Source organism: Boleophthalmus pectinirostris, unplaced genomic scaffold (genome assembly GCF_026225935.1).
Source record: "Boleophthalmus pectinirostris isolate CB_2022bp ecotype Guang Dong unplaced genomic scaffold, ASM2622593v1 HiC_scaffold_2, whole genome shotgun sequence".
In the NCBI taxonomy this organism is placed as follows: domain Eukaryota; kingdom Metazoa; phylum Chordata; class Actinopteri; order Gobiiformes; family Gobiidae; genus Boleophthalmus; species Boleophthalmus pectinirostris.
In genome coordinates, this window is record NW_026571152.1 from 22972861 (window position 1) to 22999504 (window position 26644).

Sequence of the window (26644 nt, forward strand, 5' to 3'; positions counted from 1 at the left end):
TATCATTTTGCGTTTAATTTGCAATTTAAGTTTTAATAGTAGAACTCTGGTCAAGTTCACATTTTAAAAAGATGTCTAGGAGCATTAACATTTGAGAGACAACTGAAATATTAACTGTTTAACAACTTTTCAGATCCTTTTGTTCTATGCAGAGGAAACTATGTTGCTTTAATTATTACAGTCATTGCCATCTGAACATTTTTGATTTGATTGCGATATATATTGTAACCCTAATGTCTTATTTAACATTATCCTAGGCCTACATCATCTGTTCTGTGTGGTTATATTTATACAAACCAGAAATCCAAACACTTCAAGATACACTATGTAACTTTCTGGGGGTGGAACATCACCACCATGAGTCTATGGAAACGGAAAGCTAAACCCATACTTCAGAACATTCGCCATGGAAATAGACAGGTTTCATGACATACTTAAGAAGATTATAGCCAAATAAGAGTCAGTTTAAGAGTAAGAGTAAGGACGCATGTTTTTTAGTGCAATAAAAAACATCCAAACATGTTTTTAACTTACGTATTATGGCTTTAACTTGCACAATGAATTTAATGTATTATAATATTAACATCCAAAGCGAATCGGCCAATCAAACATTATTAATACCTCACAGGCAGAAATCGCCAATGTAAAAGGTCAATAGATGCTTGAATAACAACGCCCGCATAGCTCACAGTAATTGTGCTATTTTGGTTTTGCATTGTTCAGACTATGTCACCCCATGCACTGTATCTCTCTGAGCTTTTTGATGGACAGCTTTTGTTTTATTTGTTTCCCCTCTCTCTCTGTCTCTCTCTCTCTCTGTGTGTGTCTCTCTTTCTCTCTGTGTCTCTGTCTTATATTCTCTTTAGCCGAGCTGTCATTCCGATGGATCCTCAATGAGTTCCCCACCTTCATCCCAATGGACAAGAGGCGTTTTGTCTCCCAGATAACAGGCAACCTTTACATCTCCAAAGTGGAAGAGTTAGACAGCGGCAACTACTCCTGTATAGCTACAAGCCCGTCCATTTCAAAGAGCGTCTTCTCCAACTATATTCCCCTGGTGCCCATAGTTGAGCGTTAGTAGCCCATCTCCTGCTTTTCACTCACTTTTCTGACCTTTAAAAATAATGCAGTTATTTCATCAGTTATACATGCTGGTTTAAATGATAATAGTCTGGTTTTGTTGCAGGTTCTGTCAGAAAATATCCAGCTGATCTCAAAGTCAAATTTCCAGACACCACAGCGATGGTGGGACAAAATATCACCTTGGAATGCTTTGCTTTGGGGAAGTGAGTTTGACTGACTTTCAGCTCAACCCCATACTAAATAATTAGCCTCTTATGTAGGTCTGTCACAATAACACATTTTGAAGTTTGATATATTGCTGAAGTAAATATAGACAATGAACAATAATATTGCAACTAATTTATGCTACTGATGCAATAACCCCAGAGCAGATTTAAACCACAAAAACTATTATAAATCTACAATACTTTTAAAGAATCATGAGCTAAACAATAAAGAACAGAATGAAACACTTAAGTTCTTTGTTTGCATCTGTAATGAGTCATACAAGTTATTAATTCAACCTGGCCTTGCTCAAATTGTGTAAAATGCCCAAAAAGTAACCAAAAACCTCCCAGTAGTGCAAAGAAAATACACACTATAATTACTGACCCCAGAAAATACAATTCCAGGTTTCATATATTGAACGATAAGGCAATATAATTATCATGACAGGCCTACTCTTTTTAAATGAAATAGCATAGCTCCTTTTTCAAAAATATATGATGATATATTAATTATGAATAAAATATGCTACACATAAAATAAATACCATCTTTGTAATGGGCTGAATGTACTAAGCAGAATGAGACTAACACTAAACATGCATTGATTAAAAAACATGTTAAAATGACTGAGCTGGAACTAATTTCCTGAATACCACTACGACAAGCTGTACTACAATTTTAAAACAACTGTCCAATTATATTTCCAAAATGTTGCATGCTTGTTAAGTCTTTCTTGAATACTTTTTTTTTTTTTGCATATAACTCATCTCTCTCTTCCTCCTCTTCTCATCTTTCCCACTGTCCTTCACAGCCCTGTCCCTGAAATCCGTTGGAAGAAGTTAGATGGACCCCTGCCGGCCAGTCACGAGGTGCGCATGGCAGGGGCTCACTTGCACCTCAATAACATACAGATCGAGGATGCTGGCACATACGAGTGTGAGGCTTTAAACTCCAAAGGGAAGGACTACCATTCTGCCATGCTCTCTGTCGAAGGTAACAAAACACAGTTTATAATTTGAGCTTTCAGCTTCCTTAAAGGTGACAATCTGAGGACCTTTTACCATTCAAAAGGTATAACATTTTGTTGTTGCTGTAGTCGTCAAAACTATTATCTCTGTGTCTGACCCAAACTGCACTCACAACACTACAACTGCACATGTGTTCATATAATGATAGAATAAACTTAAAAATTAAATAAAATTTAAACTGCCTTTTAACAAATGAATACCAAAAAATAAACTCCAAAATCTTAAGATAACACACTAACTAACTTCTCCTTTCTGCTGCCATGTAAATCCTTATAATCTAAATAAAAGACAACATTAACCGAAATGGATGAAGGTCTACAAACCTAATATTTAGTTTTACATTTTTAACTGCTTTGGTAATGGTCCTTATTTTTCATCATTCTGACACACATGAAAAGGTGAAGCAGCATTTCTTTGTCATGGCAACAGTGGATGAACATTATGTTAATGCATAAAAAGTAGGTCAGTCATACTAATACATTTTGAAGTGTCATATATTGATTCAGAAAATATTACAATAAGATTCAATGCCACTTTATAATCCTGACAGGATGCATCTAAAGCAGGATAATGCCAATAAACCCTTTCGTAAATTAACCATATTGTCTGTAATAAGGCTGTTCAGTACAGGATCAGTTCAAAAGCTCTCCATGGGCAGGCCCCAAGTTACCTGTCTGACTTTCTCCATGGGCATATGCTGGGTCATAGTCTCAGGTCTGCTGACCAGCAGCTATTAAATGTTTCACAGACTAAGTTCAAAACAAGGGGTGACCGAACATTCCAACTAAATTTTGGAATGTACTCCCCTTGATCTTAGAACAGCAAGGTGGGCTTAAATACTCACCTGTACAGACTTGCCTTTCCTCGCTGACCTATTTTATTTGCCATCTGTGTTTGTATTTGTTTTTTGTAAATGTTGGTGTTCTTGTTTTTTATAATGTTTTAGCATTTTATCTTGTTATTAATAAGAATATGTTTAATCTGTAAAGCAACTTTTGCTCTTATCTCTGTGAACAACATTCTATGAATAAATGTAACTTAGATACTGTGAAAACATGAGTTTGAGATAGTGAGGGGAGGCAGGCTGTCAAACATTATAAGTATAACAATACTCATAATGTTTGACAGGAGGTTATAATTTTATACTTGATCTTATATCTAAGTTACTGATTCTCATTAGTACTTTGGATATCTTTATTGATTTGTGAAAAATAACAAGATGTATTTACTCTGATATCACACTGTTTTTGCCTCAGCTGTCCCTCAGTGGGTGGAGCACATCAACAGCACAGAAAAAGGCCTTGGCAGCGAACACTCCATGTCTTGTGTAGCCAGCGGCACACCCACACCCCACATCCGATGGCTCAAAAACGGACAACCGGTAATTTTTCCCAATCCATAAATCTCTATTGTCATGTTCTTGCTACTGCGGTACAGAATTAGGCAGCCATCAGCAGCTTTATATACTGTTGTGCTACACTGCTGACAGGATGCTGGCACTGTGAGTACTGTGTCAGGAAATAGTACCTGTTGTTATTGAGTGGGAGCCAGCCATTGTGCAGCTTCCTATAGTAACAAGGAATGCCCAAGAGAGTAGCTATAATGACAATAGACTCCTGCTCTGTTTGACTTATGCTAAATACATCATTATACATTTAGCATATCGTCTCCCAGACTCACTAATTGTCGCGTTCATTTCGGTAGATGTCAGATCTTCTAATTGGTGGAGTTGTAATCCCAGGTGATGTTCTTGTGTCTACAGTTTCTGAGGAGTGACATGATGTTTAGTGAGCTAACGCTTGAAGATGGGGGGATGTACCAGTGTGTGGCTGAGAACCGCCATGGGGTCATCTATGCTAATGCAGAGCTGCGTGTGTTTGGTGAGTCACAATTCCAGTGTCACAAGAGATATATGGAGCCAGGTTTGACCAAGTGTTATAATAACAACAACATTTTGTGAAAAAGTAGTGCTTCTGTCTGTCTGCTGTCTCAGTGTGTTACCTTCACCAATCTCAATTGTAGTGCAGTTGCTTCTTTTGAAGATGAAAACTTTAAGTAGTACACTTGACATATTCACAAAAATAAATTAAAGGTGCACTATGTAATTTTTTCCTGAAAGCAAGTCTGCCACCTGTCTGTTTCCAGGGAGATGTTATTGTTATGCTTGGATGTTCCAGAGTATGGCATTAATCATATCTATCTAACAATTATTTATTTAAATATAGATGTTTTTTGCCTGTAATACAGTATATGCATGTTAACTCTGAGTGGATCACTTCTTCTCAAATCGAATATTGTAACTTGTCTTGTTGGCTTCCGTATGCATGTTTCCATGGAGATTCATTGGTTTAAAGCCATAGTGTGGAACATACTAAGCAAAACAATAACCTATCAGTGTAGTCTTTAATCTGGACTATATATGTAAAAAGTTACATAGTGCACCTTTAAAATAACTGCACTCAGCACCAGAATGTTCATGGCATGCAGTATAATGGATATTGTCTTGATCAAATTGTGAATATAATGCATAAAATGCATAATGATTCACATTTATGACAATGTAAAACAAATGTTGTCAGTAGAATATAATCAGCAAATGCTATTGTATCTGTAATGTATTCATATGTGGAAAGAGCATGTTTCTCTCCTGTTTCCTAACATAATGCTTTCTTAGCCTGTGCACCCACATTTGAGCACAGCCCTGTGAGGAGGGCGCTGGCTGCGCGGAATGGGCGTGTGGTGATTGAGTGTCGACCTAGAGCTGCCCCCGAGCCCGCCATCTCCTGGAGCAAAGATACGGAGCTGCTTTACAACTCCACCAGGTGAGGAGTCACCATGTCTCTGTATAAATCTGTAGGATTTATGGAGATGTATGCCTCACCTTAACAGGCCTTTAACAGGAATCAAGGTCGGGTCAGTCAAGTTTAAGCCATGGGTTTACCAGGGTTATAGGAGCGGTGTGATTGATGACTGCAATCCATTAAGATGCTTTATTGCAATGAAAACAATTTAAGTATCTTAAAGGATATCTGTGTCTGTGGATCTGTTTCTCCAAAATCTTCTCACTTATTTGAGATTTGGTGGGATTAGATTACGTTTTCACCCTGATAATCCCCTCCATATGCCATCAGTGTTTTTGCTGTTTTAAGATCTTCATTCCATGCCCTCATGGTTAACATTAGACCCAACTTTAATCTTATCCAATAAAGAACTCCTACCTCCTTGTGCTCCTTGCTGACAAAACAAGACTAATCTCTGGGATCCCCAGCATGGCTCGCCCTCTCCCCCCACTGTCACCACAGCCAGACACTGGGGGGATCTTTGAATGTGGAGGAAGAGGTGATGGGCGAAGTAGAGCTACTGTATATTTGTCAGTCAGTGAATTTAGATTATGCAAGGAAATTGAATTGAACGTGTTTTTGTTCAGTTTAGTGTAGTGTAAGATCTTGCTGAGTACTGGAGTTCACATATATTTACTCTTAGAAAGCAAAAAAATGTAATGATAAACTGAAGAGTAGTTACTGACCTTATTTATATAAAACATCTATAAAAGCAAATAAATGGACACTAGTACTATTTTTTCAAATATCAATTTTAGATATTTCTGCTCCTACTACTTTTACGAAGAATTGTTATCTAGTAGTAGTACAGTGTAATATATTATAGGCCTACTCAAATTATCATTAAAACACTAAACAACCAATACTGACATTACTACATGTTTTGCAAAAGTGTGCTTAGTGTGTACTTAATTAATTCATTTTAAGGAAAACTCCCACTCCAGTTAGAGTACTTGTAAGAATAACTGTAGGAGTAACAGATCATATAGATAAATCAGATGTTACACAGACAGTTTAAGTAAAATCTGATTTATACTGATGATGATGATGCAAGTATTTTCAAATGTTAGACCTGAAAAAATGTGGGAAAATGGCATGAGAAACACAAATGTTCAAATCATATTATCAGCCTAAAGCTTTTATCATTTTTACACAAGTTACAGTTCTGTGTACATAAATCTAGTAGAAGTACTTTAATTTTCTTGCAAAATATTATCACGTGCCTTAGAAAATATTCTCCACCTACACACATACAGTCAAATCCTTGACTAACAGTTTTACATTGTTATCCAGCACTGAGGAGCAGCAAGTTTCACAGATTTCTTTCATCATGCTCATATCCAGTGAATTACAAAGGCTGCACTTTTGACCCTCACTCACTGCTTAATATTTGATATCTTTTGGATCTGCAGTTCAGTGTGTGAAGAGTTCATTTTTCTGCAGGGTTTTCATATGGGAAGACGGGAGCCTGGAAATACTCAACGTCACACGGGCAGATGAGGGGAGATACACCTGCTTTGCTGAAAATGACCGAGGCAAAGCCAATAGCACCGGTTCCCTCCTGGTTACAGGTAAGTTTAACAAAAAATACAAAATGTTCAATAATAAAACAATGGTGCACTTTGCAGTATCCCTTTGGTGCTGTCAGTCAAGAAATTCTTCCAGACCACAAGTGTTTGTAAAGCTATTTCTATATTAAAACATAACCCTCCAGGGTGCTGTAGGATATTCAAGAAGCTGTTGGTCAAAATGGAAGAAAACAGAGTTTATATATATATATATTTAGGGATGCACTGATCTAGCTTTTTCAGTTTTGATAAAATTTCAATCTACTGTATGGCTGCCAATACCCAATATCTATACCAATATCAGATGTGTTATGTAGCTGTCATTTATCCCTCATATTAACTACATCTGATAACAACTTTGTATAAATAAAAATACAAACATTAAGAAAACTTAAACACATAAAGAAGACATATATATAATATAAAGATATTTTTTTGGATACAAAGGTAGAGCTTTGTGGGAGCAGTCCAGTTTAACTTGGATGAATAATTCATAGATTTAAAATAATGTTTCATCAATAGTTTGCAGTCATTAGGCACAGAGCTGATTTACTGCAGCTACAGACACCAAAGAAGCTTCACAGATCATTAGTGAATGTGAGCTCAAGTCTACTTCTAAATCTCAGCATCTTAATATATATATTTATCTGTGCAGTGTCTGATGCCAGTTATGTGTTTTTGTCCAATGATTGGACAACACAGTGTTGTTTGTTCTATTTCAAATGGGTTTTATCTTTCTGTGTTTCCAGCTCTTTTTAATTAGTTAATTATAATACAAAATAATACATTCAATAGTTACTTGGGTTAATTGTTTTTCTTTTATCAAATATTTTATATTAAATATGTGTTTGTGGTCATACCATGATTTTAGATAATACTGGGTCCCCAAATATCATTCAAACACTGGAAACTAGGAACAGCTCAATGACAAAACCACAATCTTGAACATCTCCACCCATTCATTTGACTGGACCCACACATTTTCAGTACAGCTCTTTTCTGCCCTCTACTGGACCTGACTGATTACTGTGAATATATGTCCCTGTAACAGGACAAACTTTAGCCAGCCAAACCCTTACATTTGTCCCATGATTTATTTCCTTGTATGTTATGTGCTCAGATGCCACAAAGATTACGCTGGCTCCAGCTACCACTGATGTAAATGTGGGAAAAGATGCCTACATGCGATGTGCTGCTTCACATGACCCCTCCCTGGACATCACCTTCATCTGGGCTCTGGAGGGGAAGGTGATCGACCTCCACAGGGACAGCCTGCATTATGAGCGCCCCCTGGTGAGACCAAACAGGAATCACTATTCTGCTCATTTTTATCCACTATTTTATAACATGAGAGAGCAGACTGGTGTGAACATAAATGTGTCATGAATAAATCATAATACTCCCATCAGATGGACAGTGAATGCTTACATGACATTTCAACATTTTGATACTTTCAGAAATCAGTGATGATCTGATCTTTGGAACACATCTAAACATAGCCACGTTCTCAAGATAATTACCTTATAAATGTGATCAAACCTTGCTTAAAATTGTAAAAAAAAACAAAAAACTCTTAGCTGTTTTTGGCCCCTAGATTAAAGTTTTACATAGTCCAATAATGTGATAAAGTGTGTAACATTGACGTTAATGTATTTCTAAAAGCTATATCTGTTCCCACTCACTTGTACTATATCCTTTAATAGCAGCCTGTGCTCACATCCATTACTGTTGACATGACCTGCTCTGCTCCTCTCTTCTCTGGCCGGACTACGCTCTGGTTAGCGGTTCTCGTTTATCAATCGGCTCATTGGCCAAACATCACATTATGACTGTGATTAATGGCGTACTATTTTCGATCATGGGACAATAATTTTTCCGCTTATAAAACAGGGCCAATTTCCTCCTAATTCAGATTCCGTGGGGCAAGCAAAACATAACTCTTCACTCGAGTCAGCGTAACCTTACTTCGAACTGTTTGTGGTTTGACTGAGAACAATAATATAACAGCAACAGATGTCGTCAATGTCCTCCCACAAACCTATGAAATATTTGACAAGGGCCCATGTTACACTAAATCTACTGTATGCTATAATGTTATTTCCTCATCAAAAACGTACCTAGAGTTGTGCTTTGTTTCCTTCTCACATGCTTAACTCACAAACCCTGCATATTTAGTCTCTCAAATAGACCACTTTGTGATGTCATGTGGTAATACAGGATGTGCACCACTGAGATTTTAAACTCCACTCATATTCATTTAAATCATTTGAATAATTTCAGCCCTGGAACCACCAATCTTTAGTGAACGAAAGGTAAAAAGTAGCTCTTAACTTGAAAATTTGCAACAGAGCATTTTGTGCTTTGGAAATGTAGACAGACTAATAATGCAGTGTCACTCAAATGTGTGAATGAAACAAAACATAATACCAGGTATTTTGTGTTTTGAATAGGTAGTAACATTACAACAAGGCTTAAAGCTCACAAAAATCTATTTTGTGTAATATAAAACCTTTAAGAGAGATATGGTCAACTGCTTCTAGTTTAACACCAAAGTGAGAAATCAGTGATCATCAAAGTATATATTATTTTAATCAGACTTTACTTCTCCCTCTCTTTCAATATCTTTCTCTGTTCCATCAATCTAAATCTAAAACAATGCCAATGCCAATCATTTTCACAAACACATGTACAAATGAAAATATATTGTGTGTTGTTTCCACAGAATGGCAGCTCTAATGGAGAGCTCCTCATCAGAAACGTTCAGCTGAAGCATGCTGGGAACTATAGCTGCACTGCTCAGACTCCTGTGGACAATGTGACTGCCTCTGCCCACCTGCTTGTGCGAGGTGAGACACATGTCAAAACAATCAGTACGGATTTAAATTCAAAAGTGTATTGTCATTTATTGTCAGTATCAGTGCAGTTCATAAAGTGCACTTTTTTCCCCACATATAGATCAGTCATTTTATTACATTTTTAAATTTTATTTTATTTAAACTTAATTTAATTTAAATTTTATTTTATTTTTTACATATAGATCTGTCATTTTACAGCATTTAGACTGATCTATATGTGATTTTAAGTCAGGCGTTCACTGTTTAGTCACAGCACATGCCTTTGTACTGGCTGAAGGACTTAGACTTGTGCCTTAAGCACAAACAGCTGTTGTTTTGTATTGTATTTCCAATGTGTTAAATTTGATTTGGCATCGTCTTTATCTGTAAATGAGATTTCCATATCTAAATATGTACCCAGGCAACTCATTCAAATTTGCTTTGTAGCAGCTGTGTGTTCAAAGAGATTGTGAGATAAGTGAAGTAAGTGCAGTCATTTGATTTCATTGCATTTCATGTGCGAAATGTAAATCTTATCGCCAAGCAAAAGAATCCGCCCATACAAAACTAATTATAGTGAAAATTACTAAGTCTTATTCCTTAAATGTAAAAAGGTGCACTATATAGCTTTTTGGATGGGGTTCCGTCATCTTCTTGTTTCTGTGGATATGTCATTGCTCTAGTTGGAATGTTCCACAGCATGGCATTAAACAGCTTTACATGTAACAGCCTGATTTGGTCTCCATGATGATAGAAAGGTTTAATGCCATAAACAAAAACATTCCAGACAAGACTGGCTATAATATTCCCGTAAATAGAAAATGTTTTTTGGTTGCAGGTGGCTGGATAGATTTCTAGACAATGGGGCTGTGTGGTGGAATGTGCACTACATAATTATGAGTCAAGGGGCCGATGCAGCACCAGTGTACACATATGCACACTCACCTTCAGTTATTATGAGCAATTAAGTCAAGTGCCTAACACACTCCACTAAGAGGGACACCAATGACGCCAACTCATATAGCGTCATAAGCATTTCCCACTTTACCATTTTGAAGTACAAACCAACCATGAACAACAGTATACTCATCTTCCTCCCCTGTATATTACCTGTATTTGTCCGTTAGTTTAGAGTACTTACTTGACGTGCTCTAAAAACCCACATCTCCACACTTCCGCAGTGAGCTCTGTGTCAATGACTGTATTTCAACACTTGGATGATTTACTGTACTTCCCGATGAGCGAGTTTGCCTTACAGTATTCCCCTATACTGGTGAATCCTGTGCACTGTTATCAGCACACAAAGGCCCTCTTCACACAGGAACTCAAGACGCTCTCTGGATGTGCCTGCACTGACCCCTGCTGTGGCCTGGATGCCCTGCCTCCACAATTCTGGTCTCAAAGCACTTGTTGATAGATAGCATTACAGCCTATGGGGCGTATCCTTAAGTGGCAGACAAACGTACTTCCTGCTAATGGACAACCTCAAGGCAGAAGTACTTGAGAGATGAGAGACAGGTATTTAACACTGAAAAACAGGAAGAAAATGTAATTCAGATGACTGCATTGGCGATGACACCTGTATCTTTACTGCAATAGTCTAATGGTATCAGAAATCTCGCAATATGTGTAGAGGTGGGAAATTTCTCAAAAATATATTGACTAATTTTGCCGTTGTTGTTTTGGAGCTGTGCAAAATTAGCATTTAAAAATATGTTGTCTCTTATTAAAATATGAATATCAATTAAAAAAGGGTTGGTAACAAAGGCTAATCAAAGCCACAGTATGTTAACCCCAAAATAGACTAAAATAAAGGCTTTTTTTGTTTGTTTATTTTTTTGTTTTTGGCTTGGGTTTGGATCTCCACAAACCTGACTTAATTTGGTTTCTTATTTCTTATTTGGCCTGGAGGAGGGTCTCTTTCTACTTGTTTCCATGGAAATGTGGCTTTGGCTATAGTCTTCCACATAATGGTATAAACATATCTATCTCCATGAAGAATATTGTGTATGTACATGTAATATTAAGTATGGTTTTAACTTTCTATTTGTAATGGAATCATGCAAGTGACACGCCACCTCCAGAAAGTTACATACTGTGTCTTTAAGGCATACTTATTATAAATTGGTACATGATTGCATGAAAATCTTGCGATGTTGTGCTTCCAAACTATCATATAAGATGATATTTCTGCACATTCTTGAATCTCGACCAAGACATTTCCAGGCACATTTTAGGACAGTTTCAAAGTTCTGCCATAATGAAAAGCTGGCTATGGGATAAGCCAGAAACAATATTGAGATCATTCATTTTTGTCAGTATTGTCCACCACTAGTAGTTAATGAGGTCATCAATTGTTAAACATGGGAGTTTTGTTGTGGCAACCATCGAAGAGAAGTTAAATGGATAGACTTTTATTACTTGAAAATAGTGATGAAATCTCAGTGTTTAAAAAAGTGAGTGTGGATTTGTCATGTCAGTGGGGATGAAATATCTGTCTCTTGCTCTTTTTTTTACCAGTTCTTTCCTCTCTCATGTTGAGGACAAGCTTTAGTAACGGCCTGCCTTGCCTGTATAATCATCTCAGTCGTCTAGGCTCTTGGAAAAAGTCAATCCACTCTGATTTCTGAGACAGCGAGTTGAAGTCTGTTTTTTCTATTAGGCGTTTTTTTATGAGGTAACAGAAGAATCAAAAGGAAAACACTGAACTGAAATGGTATTAGTATGGCTGTGCTGTAATTTAGGTTTTCAAATACAAAATGGCTGACTGAAATTTCCCCCAATTAAAAGTGAAGCTCTTTCTGAACCCTTTGGAGTACTAAGAAATGGCTGAACTCTCTGTGAAGATGAGACTCTGTAGGTTTGGCCTCTGTTGTCTACTCTAATTATAAGTCTTAACCAGCTATTCACAGAGGAAAACCAGATTTGAAATACCGTCTAGATTTCTGGGTAAATATCACAAAAAATCAGATGCAGGGTTATAAAAAAAAAAGTCTAGAAAGAATGCTTATAAAAGGTCATTACAGTTTAAAAAAAAAACATGTATTTTTATTTGTGGGTTTTGAGTACAAGTTGATCTTGATTCTTCCCAGAATGATGGATTTAACAAAGTATGAATGTTATAGCTTACCTATTATGTTTTATTTGTGTAACAGTTTGATATTCTATGGTTGACACAGAGGAATGGATGAAAAAAAAAATCGAAACTTCAGGACACTGAAATTTCAAGAGATGAAGAATGTAACTTTTATGCTTTTGGTACTTCTTAAAGGTGTATTGTGTAACCTTTCTGGTGGAGGGTCCATCACCTACTTCTTTCTATGGATGTGTCATTGCTCCTAGAATGTTCCACAGTATGACATTAAACAGCTCTACCTTACATTTATTAAATTACAGGTGCTTTTAATGCTCAAAAATACCTAGAAAAACAGTCATTCTGGCTGTGAGCTGAGTTGCCTCTCCACAGATCTGAGCTGTAACTTTGTCCAGTTTGGTCTGTTGTTGTTTTTACTGACTTTTGCAGCACCAATTTAAACTCACATGTCACACCTGCCCATTCACAGGTGCCCCGGGAGCCCCTGGAGGAGTGCGAGTGGTGAACAAAACAGAGAAAAGTGTGACTCTGCAGTGGAGCAAAGGAGCAGACAATCACAGTCCTATATCCAGATACACCATACAGTACAAGGACCCGTATTCCAAAGACTGGAAGAACGCCTCCACATGTAAGAATGTTTTTATTTGTGTGTTAATAACAAGGGTGGAAAGAGTACTCAAAACGTGTACTTAGGCAAAAATATTGTTGCATGGCTAAAAGTAGACTCAGTTATAATTACTACAGAGTTCCCACAGTCATGGAATCCTGGAAAAGTTATGGAAATTGAAAATGTCATTTTGCAGGCCTGAAAAAGTCATGGAATTTTGTAAATTCAATGAACGTTTTGGAAAAGTTATGGAACTGTAGTGTCTCTTTCATGCAACTACAGCCTTCTTATTTCCAAATGTATGCACCTTTTGTTTAAAAGAGCCGACACTAAATGCATTGACAGTATTTTGAATGTTAAAAAACTATAATACCATAAGGTGAGTGGAAAGGCTTAACATTTCATATTTAGCCCTAAAAGTATGATAAATTCTACACAGTGCTGTAAGGTCATGGAAAATTCACTTTGGGTCATTGAAAAAGTCATGGAAAAGTTTTTAAATTTTGTCAGTGAAAAAGAATGGGAACCCTGTTACTAATACCGCTACCAAAATTGCATGCAGTATGTAGTAAGTAAGTATGCATAAAATGTAGTAGTTAATAGTACTAAGGTTTTAGGTTAAGGTTTTAGTAGGTTGTTTTAAATTCACATATTCTCAGAGCTCTGGCCTATCAGAGCAGGCAATGCAGTGATGTGAGTGTTTGCACAGAAAGAAGTGGGTACAGCACTGAGACAATTGTACAATGAGAATATTAGGAGTTACATGTTCAGAATTATGCTCAAGTATAGATTTAAAAATGTGTTTGGAAAAGTAGAATAGCTCTGTGCACTGCAAGTAGCGTCACTACTTCCTGTCCAATTGTGCATCTGTGGGTTTATTGCAAAATCTTGCTAAAATGAACAAATATTTAAAGATAAGATATTGAACTGGATGGATGTAACTGACAGCATGTTAAAGAGTACACAAATAAAATCTCGTGATAGTAATCGCAAATATAAAATGTGACATTGTGTCTTTAGCTCCTGCGATTGTGGAGGGGAATTCCGAGTCGGCCTCAGTGGTGGATCTGTTTCCGTGGACAGACTATGAGTTCAGAGTCATCGCCACTAACACTCTGGGAACAGGAGAACCCAGCAGCCCCTCGCCCAGAGACAAGACGTCAGAGTCGTGTAAGAAATCTGTCAAAGTCTGTAACCAAGAAAGGCTCCCCATAGCAATCACAATTCTGCAACCACAAACTTATAAATGTCTCTGTGACCTGAATAAACATTTTAAGTGTCAAGAAAGTTTAGAAAAGGTAAACTCAAGCCGCACCTAAGGATTATTTTAGTAGTGGATTAGGCACCTTTTTTTTTTTTTTTAATGAGTCACAAATTGAGAAATAACTTCTTTTGTATATATATATTTCAACCAGACAAAGATAAAAGTGTTAAATCACAAAGAGTTTATTATTTTTGTTCAATCACATTTCTATTTAATAATGCAGCTACTTTTGGTCCATGTTTTATAGTCTGTATATGCCAAATAACAAATGTTAAAGGTGCATTGTGTAACTTTTCTAGTGGATTTATCAAATGCTTTTCGCCGTGGAGATGTTATTGCTTTGTCTGGAAAATTTCACAGTATGGCATTAAACATTTCTATCTTCACGGAGACCAAACCAGGCAAGATACTGGTATTTTTGAGCAATAAAACCAGCTGTAATTGAATAAATATAAAGTAGAGCTGTTTAATGTCATACTGTGTAACATTCCAGGCAGATCAATGACATATCCATACCCATAAACAAGCAGGTGACAGACCCCCAACCAAAAAGTTACATAGTGCACCTTTAAAGATTTGTTTATATATATATAAAAAAGTACATGTAACCTAAAAATCAAACATGGATACATTTCACCATTGGAAAAGGTCATTTGAGTTTGTGTTTGATGCGTGGTGATGCATTTAAACTTTTGTATTTCCGCTGAAAAGTACAAAACCAGAAACCATGATCTCGCTGACCGCTGTCATTTCAACCAAGCCAGGACACTGCCAAACTAACCACATAATCCTGCTCTAAACACACACTTATATGAAAGCTAATACTAAAATTCGCATATCAGAATAACAGATTTACAATAACGGATAATAATTAGAAAGTGATAGTGAGTTTAAGAAAACACGAATCACTTTAAAATTTCCACTGGTGACAGGGCAGAAGCAGAGAGATGGAGGTGTTGGACTTGGCTCGCTGTAGGATACTGATATTGTGTGTGATGAGGAAAAGTGCCTCGGTGCCAGGCAGGAGTTGGGCAAAGAGAATGTGGGTTTGGCATCATCAGTGTGTTTTGACCATGTTCCCCTCTGTCTCTTTCAGTTCCTGTGGTGGCACCCTCAAATGTCACAGGAGGTGGAGGGACCAATGGGGAACTCATAATCACATGGAAGGTAAGTGAGGATAGATAGATCTGTAAGGATGTGTAATGTATAAATCAATGCATATTCAAACACCACTTCTAAAGGAGACTAGATAAGGTATTTAACTCATGAATTTCAATTTAAAGGATCCATGTTGCGCTATTTTCTTCATCGAAAACTTACCTGGAGTTGTGTTTTGTTTCATTCACACATGCTTAACACACAAATCCTGCATATTTAGGCTGTGTTCTTCCCTCAAACAGAAAACACTCCATTGTGTGATGTTAATAATACAGAAAGTGCTCCACTGTGTTTTTAAACTCTGTACACCTTCAGTAGAATCATTTGGATAAATTAAGACCTGGAATTACCAGTCTCTGCTGAACTAATTTAAAAGGTGGCTGTTTACTTAAACTAAGCTTCAGAACATCACAAGTTGGAACAGAACATTTGGAGATGTGGACAGATTATGTTAAATTTTTTATGTATTCATAAGGTGGAGGCTTTAATATAAGCCCTTTTGGGTTTTTTGCCTCCTCTGGCACCAACTTTTTTATCTAGTGTGTTTTTTTTATTGTTATGTTATATATGTGCAAAATAAATAAATAAATAAATAAATAATAAAGGATTACTAATGTGTGAATGAAACATAAGACAAATCAACATATGTTTTTGATAAGGTAACATCTTTCGAACATGGCTAAAAGGGTCAATTTTGCATAATATAGGATCTTTAATATGTTTAGCCAAAAATCAGTCAACTCTCAGGTTTAATCCTGGTTTAGTCCCTGTTTCTTATTGTATAATACTGTAAGTATTTCTATTAAAATCCACACAGGTTACATAAATTACTCATGTCTGGGAGATTAAACTTCCCTCAAATACAATCTGGTCAAAACTGGACAGATCCTCCCAGGGTTTTTCAATAACAAACAAACAGTTTGTTACCAGTGCTACCACATCTCTGCAATATTTTGTGTACTCCACTGTGCTGCCTGTAGGAAATCATGTATCTTTGATGATGTCATATTTAGTGAAGGCTCACTCCTCACAAAAATCAATGACTGCTTCTGAATCATTATCCGTCACGTTTCCGTGGCAATGCGTTATGGATGCCCTCTCAAGTTCACATTACCTCCTATCAAATGGGATGTGAGCGTGTGGGAAGAGGTTAGTCATGTCTAATACAGACAGCACCACACAGGTAGCAGGAGAAATGAGCCCTGAAATCTACTACTCACAAACTGGAAAACTACTGTGATAAAGCCTATTTAGACAATCTTTCCAATCGGCTATGCTTGGTTATGCACCTTATTCGGGAAATGCAACGGCATTATCTTTAACTCTTTTTCCACTTGGAGATTTTGCACAGGGCTGCAGATCTCAACAGCAAATATTCATATACAGACTAGGGATAAGTATTAATTCAAGATTCACGATTTTACTGTCATTGTCATAGAAAAAATATAAAATTACAGTTGTGACTTGTGATATATTAATCTGAGTGCACATTGTAAAAGCTCCCGGAGCATTAACATTTGGGGTGGCGAATTATCTAAAACTGAAATATAAACAGATAAATTAATACAGTGATCGAATGGATTTCTTCGATTTTCACACCGCCTAATTAAATATTTGCACTAAAAGAGGAGTAAACCAGGTAGAAAGAAAGTCTAACTCCATACATGATGTTTTTTGTATAATTCTTTCATTTGAATTCAAAAACTGAGTGGTTATAACACTTTAAATGGTTAAGTTATTTTTCATAATTTCAGAAACTGTGATTAACTCTCCCTAACTTCTCCTCAGCCCGTGGAGCCCCAGTACTACTTTGGACCAAACTTTGGCTACATCTTGGCCTTCAAAAAGAAAAACACTTATGAGTGGAGATACGTGACAGTGGCCGACCCCCAGGCGAAGCGCTACGTTCATAAAGACTCCACTATCCCTCCAATGACAGAGTTTCAGGTCAAAGTCAAAGCGTTCAACAGCAAAGGAGAAGGTCCCTACAGCACGACGGCAACCATCTACTCTGCACAGGACAGTGAGTTATAGGAGTCTATTTAAAGTGTGCTATCATCACTCAACTAGATCCTTCTATGTATAATGTATGGTTCAGAATCTGTAACAATCTGAGCTTTGTAGTTGTACTGTAGAATTTTGGAGGGTCTGCCATCTACAGAAAAATGGCAAAAGTACCCAATGTAGGCAATGTATTTAACTGTATTGCTATATTTATAGAACATCCAAGACAAAACATACATAGTGTACCTTTAAATATTTTTTGGAGGGACGATCATTTTGACCACATAAACTTTTATTTTTACGTGTTTTTTCAAGTTAGATTTGCTCCAGAAACTCATGCTAAGGATAAATTTTTACTAGTAGATCGTAAAGTGGTAGTGGTGTAATGCTGTACTGAAGCTGAGGTAGATATTTGTAGCTTTGATTATTCCACACTAGCATTTCTTACCACTTCACAGTTTTTCCACGTACAGTCACAAAGGGGAAGTTACACTTATCTTACTGTAAAATCAAGCCAAAGCTTAACCTGCGTTCTAATGTTAACACTATATCATTGTCAGCTACTTATCACTACAGGGCTTTGAGTGCTTTGAGACCTGTTTTCATGTATAGTGTGGAATTGTAATGCCTCTTGAAAGTGAAGCCATCCTCCTCTCCTCCTCCTCTTCGCTCATTCACAAGGATTATCCTGATCTATTTAGCATGAACCAGGGAGCTGATAATTTGCCCAAGGATGCAGAGTATTTAGCCTAGTTATTAACTTGCACTGACAGACAGTTGAGATAACCACAGGCAAAACCGGGCGTGATGGTGCACCCTGATACCCCGTCGCCATGGTAACATCCTGACAAGATCCTGCCCTTTCAGTGTCAATGGTTTTATCGTTTTTGTCTCTTGCTGGGCACAGACGGCATACTGCTGCTTTGTGCTTTACTGATACTAGGCTGGTAGTGTGTGCATGATTGTGTTGAGAATATATCATTGTGCTTGTATTAATGGTAACTGTAAAACATGTTTCAGTTCTGTTTAGGCTCTGATTGTGTTGAAAGGGGAATCTGATCTGACATATTTATCTGAATCTGAATTATTATTTTAATTATGTGACTCATTTATCTAAAAATATCAATTAGTTGGTGTAATCTCTCATTCGTCCAGGAGTGCTCCACGGTAGAAAGGGTTTGATCTGCCAATCATCTGGACAATGTTTTTGAAATTGTGTTGTTTCATCTGCCATCCAAGAGCCATTTTCGTTCTGAGGGTACTGGTTTGAGAAGCTAGAATTGCAGTTGAAACATCTCAATATCAAAAACATTGTCGAGATTACTACCTTTTGAACCTTTTCTACCAAGCTTTTTTCACTAAAAGAGCTCTTGGTATTTGAGAAGTGGGATAGTGTAAAGTTGATTCTTGAGTCTTCAAATATAGTATTAAATGTCAATAGAGAGATTGTAAATAGACGAACAGACTGTAGAAAGTGTTGGGCCTGTAAATATAACACTCAGTTTTGTTTTCTCTGTTTTCCAGTTCCATCAAAAGCTCCACAAATAATAAGCGGCAAAGCTTTGTCTGCCTCCACAGCCATTTTTTGGTGGTTGCCTCTCAACCAGAGCGCTATAGATGGATACCAGGTGAGTAGTACTAAAAAATGCCAACTAAAATGTTATGAAATGTTATATAATGTTATTTTATGGGAACTAACCGCTGTGGTCTGTGGTAGGTGAGGTTCTGGCGCACTCACAGAGACCCAGAGGAGAGAGAACATAAAGTGGTGGTATCCCATAAGGAGAACCACACAAGGCTGGACGGGCTCAAACCAGACTCACACTACTTTATAGAAATACGAGGGTACAACTCTGCGGGATACGGACCACCAAGTGACCCCCTGCAGATCCACACCAAAAAATCACGTAAGACTGTTAGCGAAAGATTTTTGCTCTCACTGTTGTATTTTATTTTGTTGAAAGGAGCACTGCACATTAATCAACACCAAACCATGTAAATGTGCTTATCAACATGCATTCCTATTGATAGACTGTCCAATAACTGTTTCCTCCAACTGTTGTCCCCTTTCCAGCTCCTAAACAAGCCCCTAAAGTCACCAAGAAGTTTAACAGGGGGATGGTTAATATTTCCTGGGAGGGTGTGAGACCTCAGGAAAATGAAGCTCCAGTGAATGAATACAGAGTAAGTACATTTTCCTAGTTAAGTTTTGATGTATAGAAGTCATGTCATAATTTTCTCATGGTCAAATATATGTTCTGTCTTGGTTCCTGTAGGTGTTATATAGAAAAATGGGCCACTCCACAGGGTCTCTTTTCACGACCAACAAGCTCTACATCGACCTGCCCGTGTTCACCGATGGGAAGTATGTGGTGGAGGTCCGAGCACACTCAGAAGGAGGGGATGGACCCGTGGGACAAATCGAAATCCTAAGTATGCTTTTTTATCACTTATTAAAATAATCTTTTTATTTCTTATCTACATAGCATATTAGATGATTAGTTCATTTAAATCCTATATCATGCAACATAGACTCATGAAGCAGTAGTTTTCAAATTAACAGCTACCTATTACCTTTAGTTCAGTAGAGATTGGCAATTCCAGTGCTGAAATGATTCAAATGATTCTAGTGAAGGTGTATGGAAGAGTTTGAGGGAAGAATTCAACCTAAATATGCAGAGTTTGAATGAAACAAAACACAACTCCAGGTATGTTTGTGATGGAAACAATGTTATAACATAAATCAGAAAATAGCATAATATGAGCTCTTTGTTGGCACAGTGAGACAATCAAGATAATATGTGATGAGTCAGTATACTGATAGATGATTCCTGAGGTCAAACTGCAGACAGGATGCCTAGAAGAAGACCATAAATAGATATTTAGACATTATATATTTATTGTTAGATTGAGAGGATTTTATATCTAAATAACTAAAGCTTCTCTTATCTTTAGTAGCCCAAGTTTCTATTATTTCTATCACTGTCTCACCTATGTACTGAATATTTTACATAATAATATTGAATCACACGTATATCTCTAACACATAAACCATAACTTGAAATCCTGCTTCGGTGTTATCATCAGATATCTGTGATCCCCAATGGCTTTCTCTTCAGGTTTCATGTTCCTGCAGTATAGGGCTGAGAGTAGAGGCTTTACCATGCGTGACTAAAGCTTTGATAGGCTGCTGACTGGTCCCATCCTTCGCTGTGCAGTGAGAGTGACAGTTAGAGCGCTCACAGGTGGGGGGATCTTTAAGCCCCTGTAATTGATCTTGATGTAGAGGAAACCCTGTATACGTGGTGTGTGTGGTTTGGTCTTATCACTCTGTGCAGACCCTCCTGACAGCTTGATTTCACAGAGAATATAAACCAAGAGGGACTGTGAATGCAGGACACTGACAAATGGGTAGCATTTTGGGTGATTTCCAGCATATCAGCTCTACATCTTTCTAATGGACTGTAGTGTGATTTATGTAAGGGTAGAAGCTTGAAATTGAGGCAGATATTGGGTATGGGATTGTGGTTTAATATAGACAGATATTTGCAATCTCCATTTTAGGTGGGTATGTTGTTAGTAATGACCACCTTGTTACATTTCTCCCTTATAGATGTGTAGTATAGCAGGGTTGTGGATGTACAAAAATATCACCATAGATAATATTTTTTGTCATTATACTATTGTTATATAGAGCCGTGCAATGGCAGTTATTTGTAGTCATTTCAAATTATATAAATTGGAGAAAATTTATCTAAATTGGCCCCACTTATTGGCCTAAATAATATTTATATATAATATAATATTTATATATAAGCTTATTAACCAATTGCCTTCTTTGGATTCTCAAAAATTGGGATCTGCCAAGAAAAAAATCTGCATCTCAAAGGTTGGAAGGAGCTATAATCACACTTATAATAGTATCAGTAGTGGTTGTAGTATCAGTCATTTTTATACTAATAGTTGTATTTCTCCTTTAGACTATCACAACCATTTTTGAACTGTGTCATAATGGAACATAAACAATAGGAGTGTAACATATCCAAGTCTCACAATACGATATCGTCACAGTATGAACCTCACGGTACGATTTTTATTGCAATATCGTGGGAAAGCTCTGTTAACTGTTAATATGTTACTTTTTCCTCTTAAAATGCCTTGAGAAGACTTAATCCAAAGAACTAAGACTTAAAAGTGCTTAGAACTGTTATTTCTTCATGTAGTCTACACTGAAATGGAACAAAAGATCATGGTCTATGTAGTCCCCTCTGTCTTTTCTTTTTTGCTGCACCATAACACTTAATTTAAGCAAAGAGACTTGTAATTTGATATATTGTGATGGTCCACAATATTAGTGTGAGAACTTTGATGATACAATAACACAGTATTTCAGTTATTGTTACATCCCTAATAAACAAAGTTAAAACTTGCTACTTTACTGTCTATGAATTAACTCTGATGTTGTGAATGCATCCAGCTGAAACTGCTTTAGTTCTTATTCTTTTAACAACACACTTGCTTTTGTGTGTGTAGGTGGAGGTGCCATGTCCCTGTGGTCTCTCTACTCCTCCCTCCTCCTGCCCCTGGTGGCTGTGCTCTGCCTGACCCTCTGAATGTAGCACCATCTCTGGACTCAGCTCTCCGTGAAGGACACTCTTTATGGCCGACGCCTACCAAGGGACTAAGGGACCTCCGTACACTCTGCTGGTTCTACTTTGTAAACAGGACGTCACCTATACCAACTCTCCTGCCCTCTCTCAAGTGTGCAAAAGACACAGATATGGAACATTATTTAATATCTCTGGAGGAGGGAGAGTTGACTTTAAATATGCCTTATATCAATGGATGCACTTATCTTTCACACTGGCTTGTTCCTGGATTGTCCGTGACTGAAGGTTTTTGTGTATTCAAAGAGACCTTTTCTCTGCATTCCACTGTACGAGCAAATCAAGGAGTTGTGAAGGATAAGTGGATGACTTTGTAAATTTGTATGTTTTTTTCAGTGGCATTCTCACACATTCGCTTCAATATTGAGGCACCCGGGCCACAATCATACAGTCAAAGCAATTGAAAATACCTACAACAAATACAAAATATGGTTAAGAGGTTTGTAATATTTTGGTTATGTAACAGTATGCTGTCTGCTTCTTCAAGTAGTAAAATCTATAAATGTGTAACTTGAGTTCATATTAGGGGATAGCTTTGGTGACTCCATTGCAAAATAATGCAGTGTGTTTTCTGGTCTTTAAAGATGAACTATGTAACTTTTCTCACACTCTCGGGAATGTTCTTGCTCTGCCTGACATGTTCCATAGTAGATTATTATACGTATCTATCTTACATTTATTCAGTAACAGGTTTTTATTGCTCAAATAATACTTGGAAAGCATGCATTTTTTCTGTAAGTGGAATCACCGCTCCACAGATCTGACATGTACTTGATTACCACCATGGAGATAGACACAGTTAACAGGATACAGAAGAATATTCCAGGCAAAACAATAACATTTTGATGGACACAAGTGTGGTGGGGGGGTCTTCACCAGAAAAGTTGCATAGTATATCTTTAAGCTCATAGAGCAGATTCAGGTGTACAAAGGAAATTAAAGGCATGAAATAATTCTCACTGAAAACTATGTAAGCTGCTCAACAAGACTCATGTCCTTTTATTTTACTGAAACACTTCTTCATCATTAAAGGTGCACTATGTAACTGTTTTGATGGAGGGTCCGCCTACATCTTTGTCTTCATGACAATGTAATAGCTTGAAATGTTTCACAGTATGATACTAAACTTAACTATCTCCATGGAAACAAGTAGGAGATGCCCCCAGATAACAGTCAGATCTGTGCAGGGGGTGGCCCACTGACTGTAGGTGTGTATGTTCTTTGAGCAATAAAAGCACCCATAATTGAATGAATGTTAGATGGTTAAGTTTAATGCCATAGTGTGAAACCATGGATCTATAATAAAAACTGGATAAGGCATTCCTCCTCTGTCCCGGCTCGAGATCAACTAGTGGCTGCTCCATTGGTACTGCGGCTCCTGGGAGCCGCACAAGCACAATGCATTTTTTGGGAATTCAAACTACCTGTGTTCGACTGACAGGGCTCTGACAACTTTCACAAAGGTCGGATTTTGTAGAGATTCTTTTCTATTTTAAACAACATGCATTTATTTATTTTTTTTTTAATCCTCAAAGCGCCTAAAAGTTACCTTTGTTAGACTTAACTTAGCCTCGCTCTGAGCCCGGGCTAGTTCTACTCTAGCAGCTCTTGCTCTGATTGGTCCAAACACTCCATGCCGTGCACGTACAGATGTCACACGGGTGGGAGGCGCTAGCCCCTATTGAGGAAGTAAATTCGGAAATGAAAAATGTTTTGGGCCCATGCGCCACTGAGCACAGGCCATTGAAAACAACACGACACCATCTTGGATTCATCTTCCAGTTTTTATTATAGTTCTATGTGCGAGATATTTTAGACAAATCCATCTCCAGGGAGGTAAGCAGGTGACACTCTACCTGAAAAGTTCTACAATGCAACTTTAAGTGGACCAACTCTGGTGCTTTGACTGTATGGTCCGGCCCTCAGCTGCACCAATTGGTGCTCCTCATGAATGTTGCCGTTTTATGACATATGTTTATTACATAACACGTTCATGTCATTTCCATTTTCTGTGTGGGAGAACCACTATCTAGGAGGTATCATTGAGACACTCATGCCCTGAAAGCTATTGTGCAATGTCCGCTTATTCTGTGGCAACTTTATATTTGTATCAAAACAACTTGCCTAGCTCTTTCAACAGCAATCTTGTACATTTGATTTGATGTGAGCTTCTGTGAGCAAAGCCATTTGTGTTAGCTCATTCAATGCAAGTTATCATTTTATATTCCTTTTTTCTGACCAGATTTGTTCCCAGTCTATAAGCTGTTTACCATAACAGATATTATATTTCTTTGTCACGTGACACATGGTGGTTAAAAGTGCACTGCGTAACATTTCTAGTAGAAGGTCCGCCTCCTGCTTGTCTCTATGGAAAAGTTATTGCTTCATGAGGTAAATGAGAAGAAGGAATTCATGAATTTTTGAGCAATAGAAACACCCTTAATGAATGAATGCTAGATAGTATGACATAAATCATACCATAGAACATTTGGGGCAGAGAAGTAACATTTCCATGGACACAAGTAAGTAACGGACCCTCCACCAGAAAAGTTGCGATGTAACTTTTTACTGGGTGTCCGTCACCTGCTTGTTTCTATAGATATGCCATTGCTTTGCCTGGAAGGTTTCACAGTATGACATTAAAAAGCCTTACATTTAACCTTACATTTATTCAATTACAGCTGGTTTTATAGCTCAAAAAATACCTTAAAAAACAGGCATTCTGACTGTGAGTGGGGTTGCCTCTCCACAGATCTGACCTGTAACTTGGTCTGGTTTGGTCTCCATGAAAATAGAAAGGTTTAATACCACACTTTGAAACATTTCAGACAAAGCGATAACATCTCCACAGAGAAAAGCATTTGACAGGCCTTCTAACAGAAAAGTTACACAATGCACCTTTAAGAAAAACAATGCTGCATTTCAAATTAATTTCTACATTTGACTGGTCACATGTCTCTCCTTGTCTATAACAAAAGCCACCGCAGAGTGCTTTCCCCCAGTTTTCCTCCATGCAAGCGATCATTTTGAAATCAGTTGCCAAATGCATGAATGCCTTGACACAGCCGTGGTTCTGAATTCGTAACATGCATGAGACTGGATAAGATGGTCCATTACTCTCTCCAACTGTCATTCTCCAAGCAACCGTCAGAGGAGCAGGAACATCTTTTATGTGGAGTGACATCCCTTTACAGCAGAAACTCTATAGACTTGAACCTACTGTGCATTAGCTCAAAGAGACATCTTCTGTGAGGGGAAAACCAGACGCGGAGGTTAGAGGAAGTGAGCGGTCCAATTCTAACGCTATGGCTGGGATTGGAGACAGCATTATGTGGTAAAGAGAAGAACTCAGTGAGGGATAAGACTGGAAAAAGGTACAATAAAGGTGTAGTTAACTATTACATGTGTTCTTTATTTTGTGTGGGAGCCTCTGGTCAAGAAATGATGATAGTTTTTAGCCTTGTATTGAATGTGATGTCATATGTAGTGGCCAGGTAGTGGTGGGGACATTATGTTCCCTTTGCAAACCATACAACTTTTGGCATTCACTGACCCAGTTTGCGGATAGCCACAAATTTGCTTACCTCTGGAACTTTTAAACAAAACTTTTATAAAACTGAAATTACATGACTCAACAGGAAAAGTCAAGGTCAAAAAGTTCACCTTCACCTTATATTACACAAAATTGACTCTTGTGAGATTTAAACCATATTATAATGCCATTGCCACCTCAAAAACAGACCTGGAGTTGTGTTTTATTCACATGTTTGAAAAATTATGCATCATTAGTCTGTCTACTTCTCCAAAACTCAAAATGCTCTGTTCCACCTTATGTTGTCATGAAGCAATGGTTTTCAAGTTTACAGCTACCTTTCACTTTAGTTCAGCAGAGATGGGCAATAGATTTTTCAGTCCTGCTCCCGCCTGCAAAGAACTGTAACTTTCAGTCCTGCTCCCACCTGCATCTGCGATAGTTTGTCCTGCTCCCGCCCACAAATCCCGCAAAATGTTGACGTTCACTTTCGTAAGCTCTGTCAGACAAGGAGAAGCAGAAAGGAATTGTCTGAAATTTGCGTGAGATTAGAAAACATCCGCATATTTAGGCTGCTTAAAATGTTTTTATTAATGCCAAATAAAAATACATACATACATTAATCATTTGTATATTTTACTTTACACACAATATTTAGTTTGTGGGACTGCAGTTTATCATCCCACCTGCCTGCTCCCGTATTGTGCAGTCCCGCTCCCGCCCATGCTCGCAATGAGCTTTCAAAATGTGTCCTGCCCC

At 37.6% G+C, this 26644-nt stretch overlaps 1 protein-coding gene across 1 annotated transcript in view; it reads left to right on the forward strand.

Annotated features, from left to right (window-relative positions):
- Positions 1-22299, forward strand: part of LOC110169453 (contactin-1a-like) — a 33964-nt gene extending 11665 nt beyond the window's left edge. The window contains exons 5-22 of the mRNA XM_055155877.1: positions 867-1073; positions 1187-1286; positions 2101-2282; positions 3574-3698; positions 4080-4197; positions 4992-5139; positions 6601-6728; positions 7846-8018; positions 9448-9571; positions 13123-13281; positions 14281-14430; positions 15621-15691; positions 17471-17705; positions 19211-19314; positions 19404-19593; positions 19761-19870; positions 19963-20119; positions 22220-22299. Coding sequence (XP_055011852.1) covers positions 867-1073; positions 1187-1286; positions 2101-2282; positions 3574-3698; positions 4080-4197; positions 4992-5139; positions 6601-6728; positions 7846-8018; positions 9448-9571; positions 13123-13281; positions 14281-14430; positions 15621-15691; positions 17471-17705; positions 19211-19314; positions 19404-19593; positions 19761-19870; positions 19963-20119; positions 22220-22299 — 2561 coding nt within the window. The remainder of the gene's footprint in view (positions 1-866; positions 1074-1186; positions 1287-2100; positions 2283-3573; positions 3699-4079; positions 4198-4991; positions 5140-6600; positions 6729-7845; positions 8019-9447; positions 9572-13122; positions 13282-14280; positions 14431-15620; positions 15692-17470; positions 17706-19210; positions 19315-19403; positions 19594-19760; positions 19871-19962; positions 20120-22219) is intronic.
- The last annotated feature ends 4345 nt before the right edge of the window (positions 22300-26644 follow it).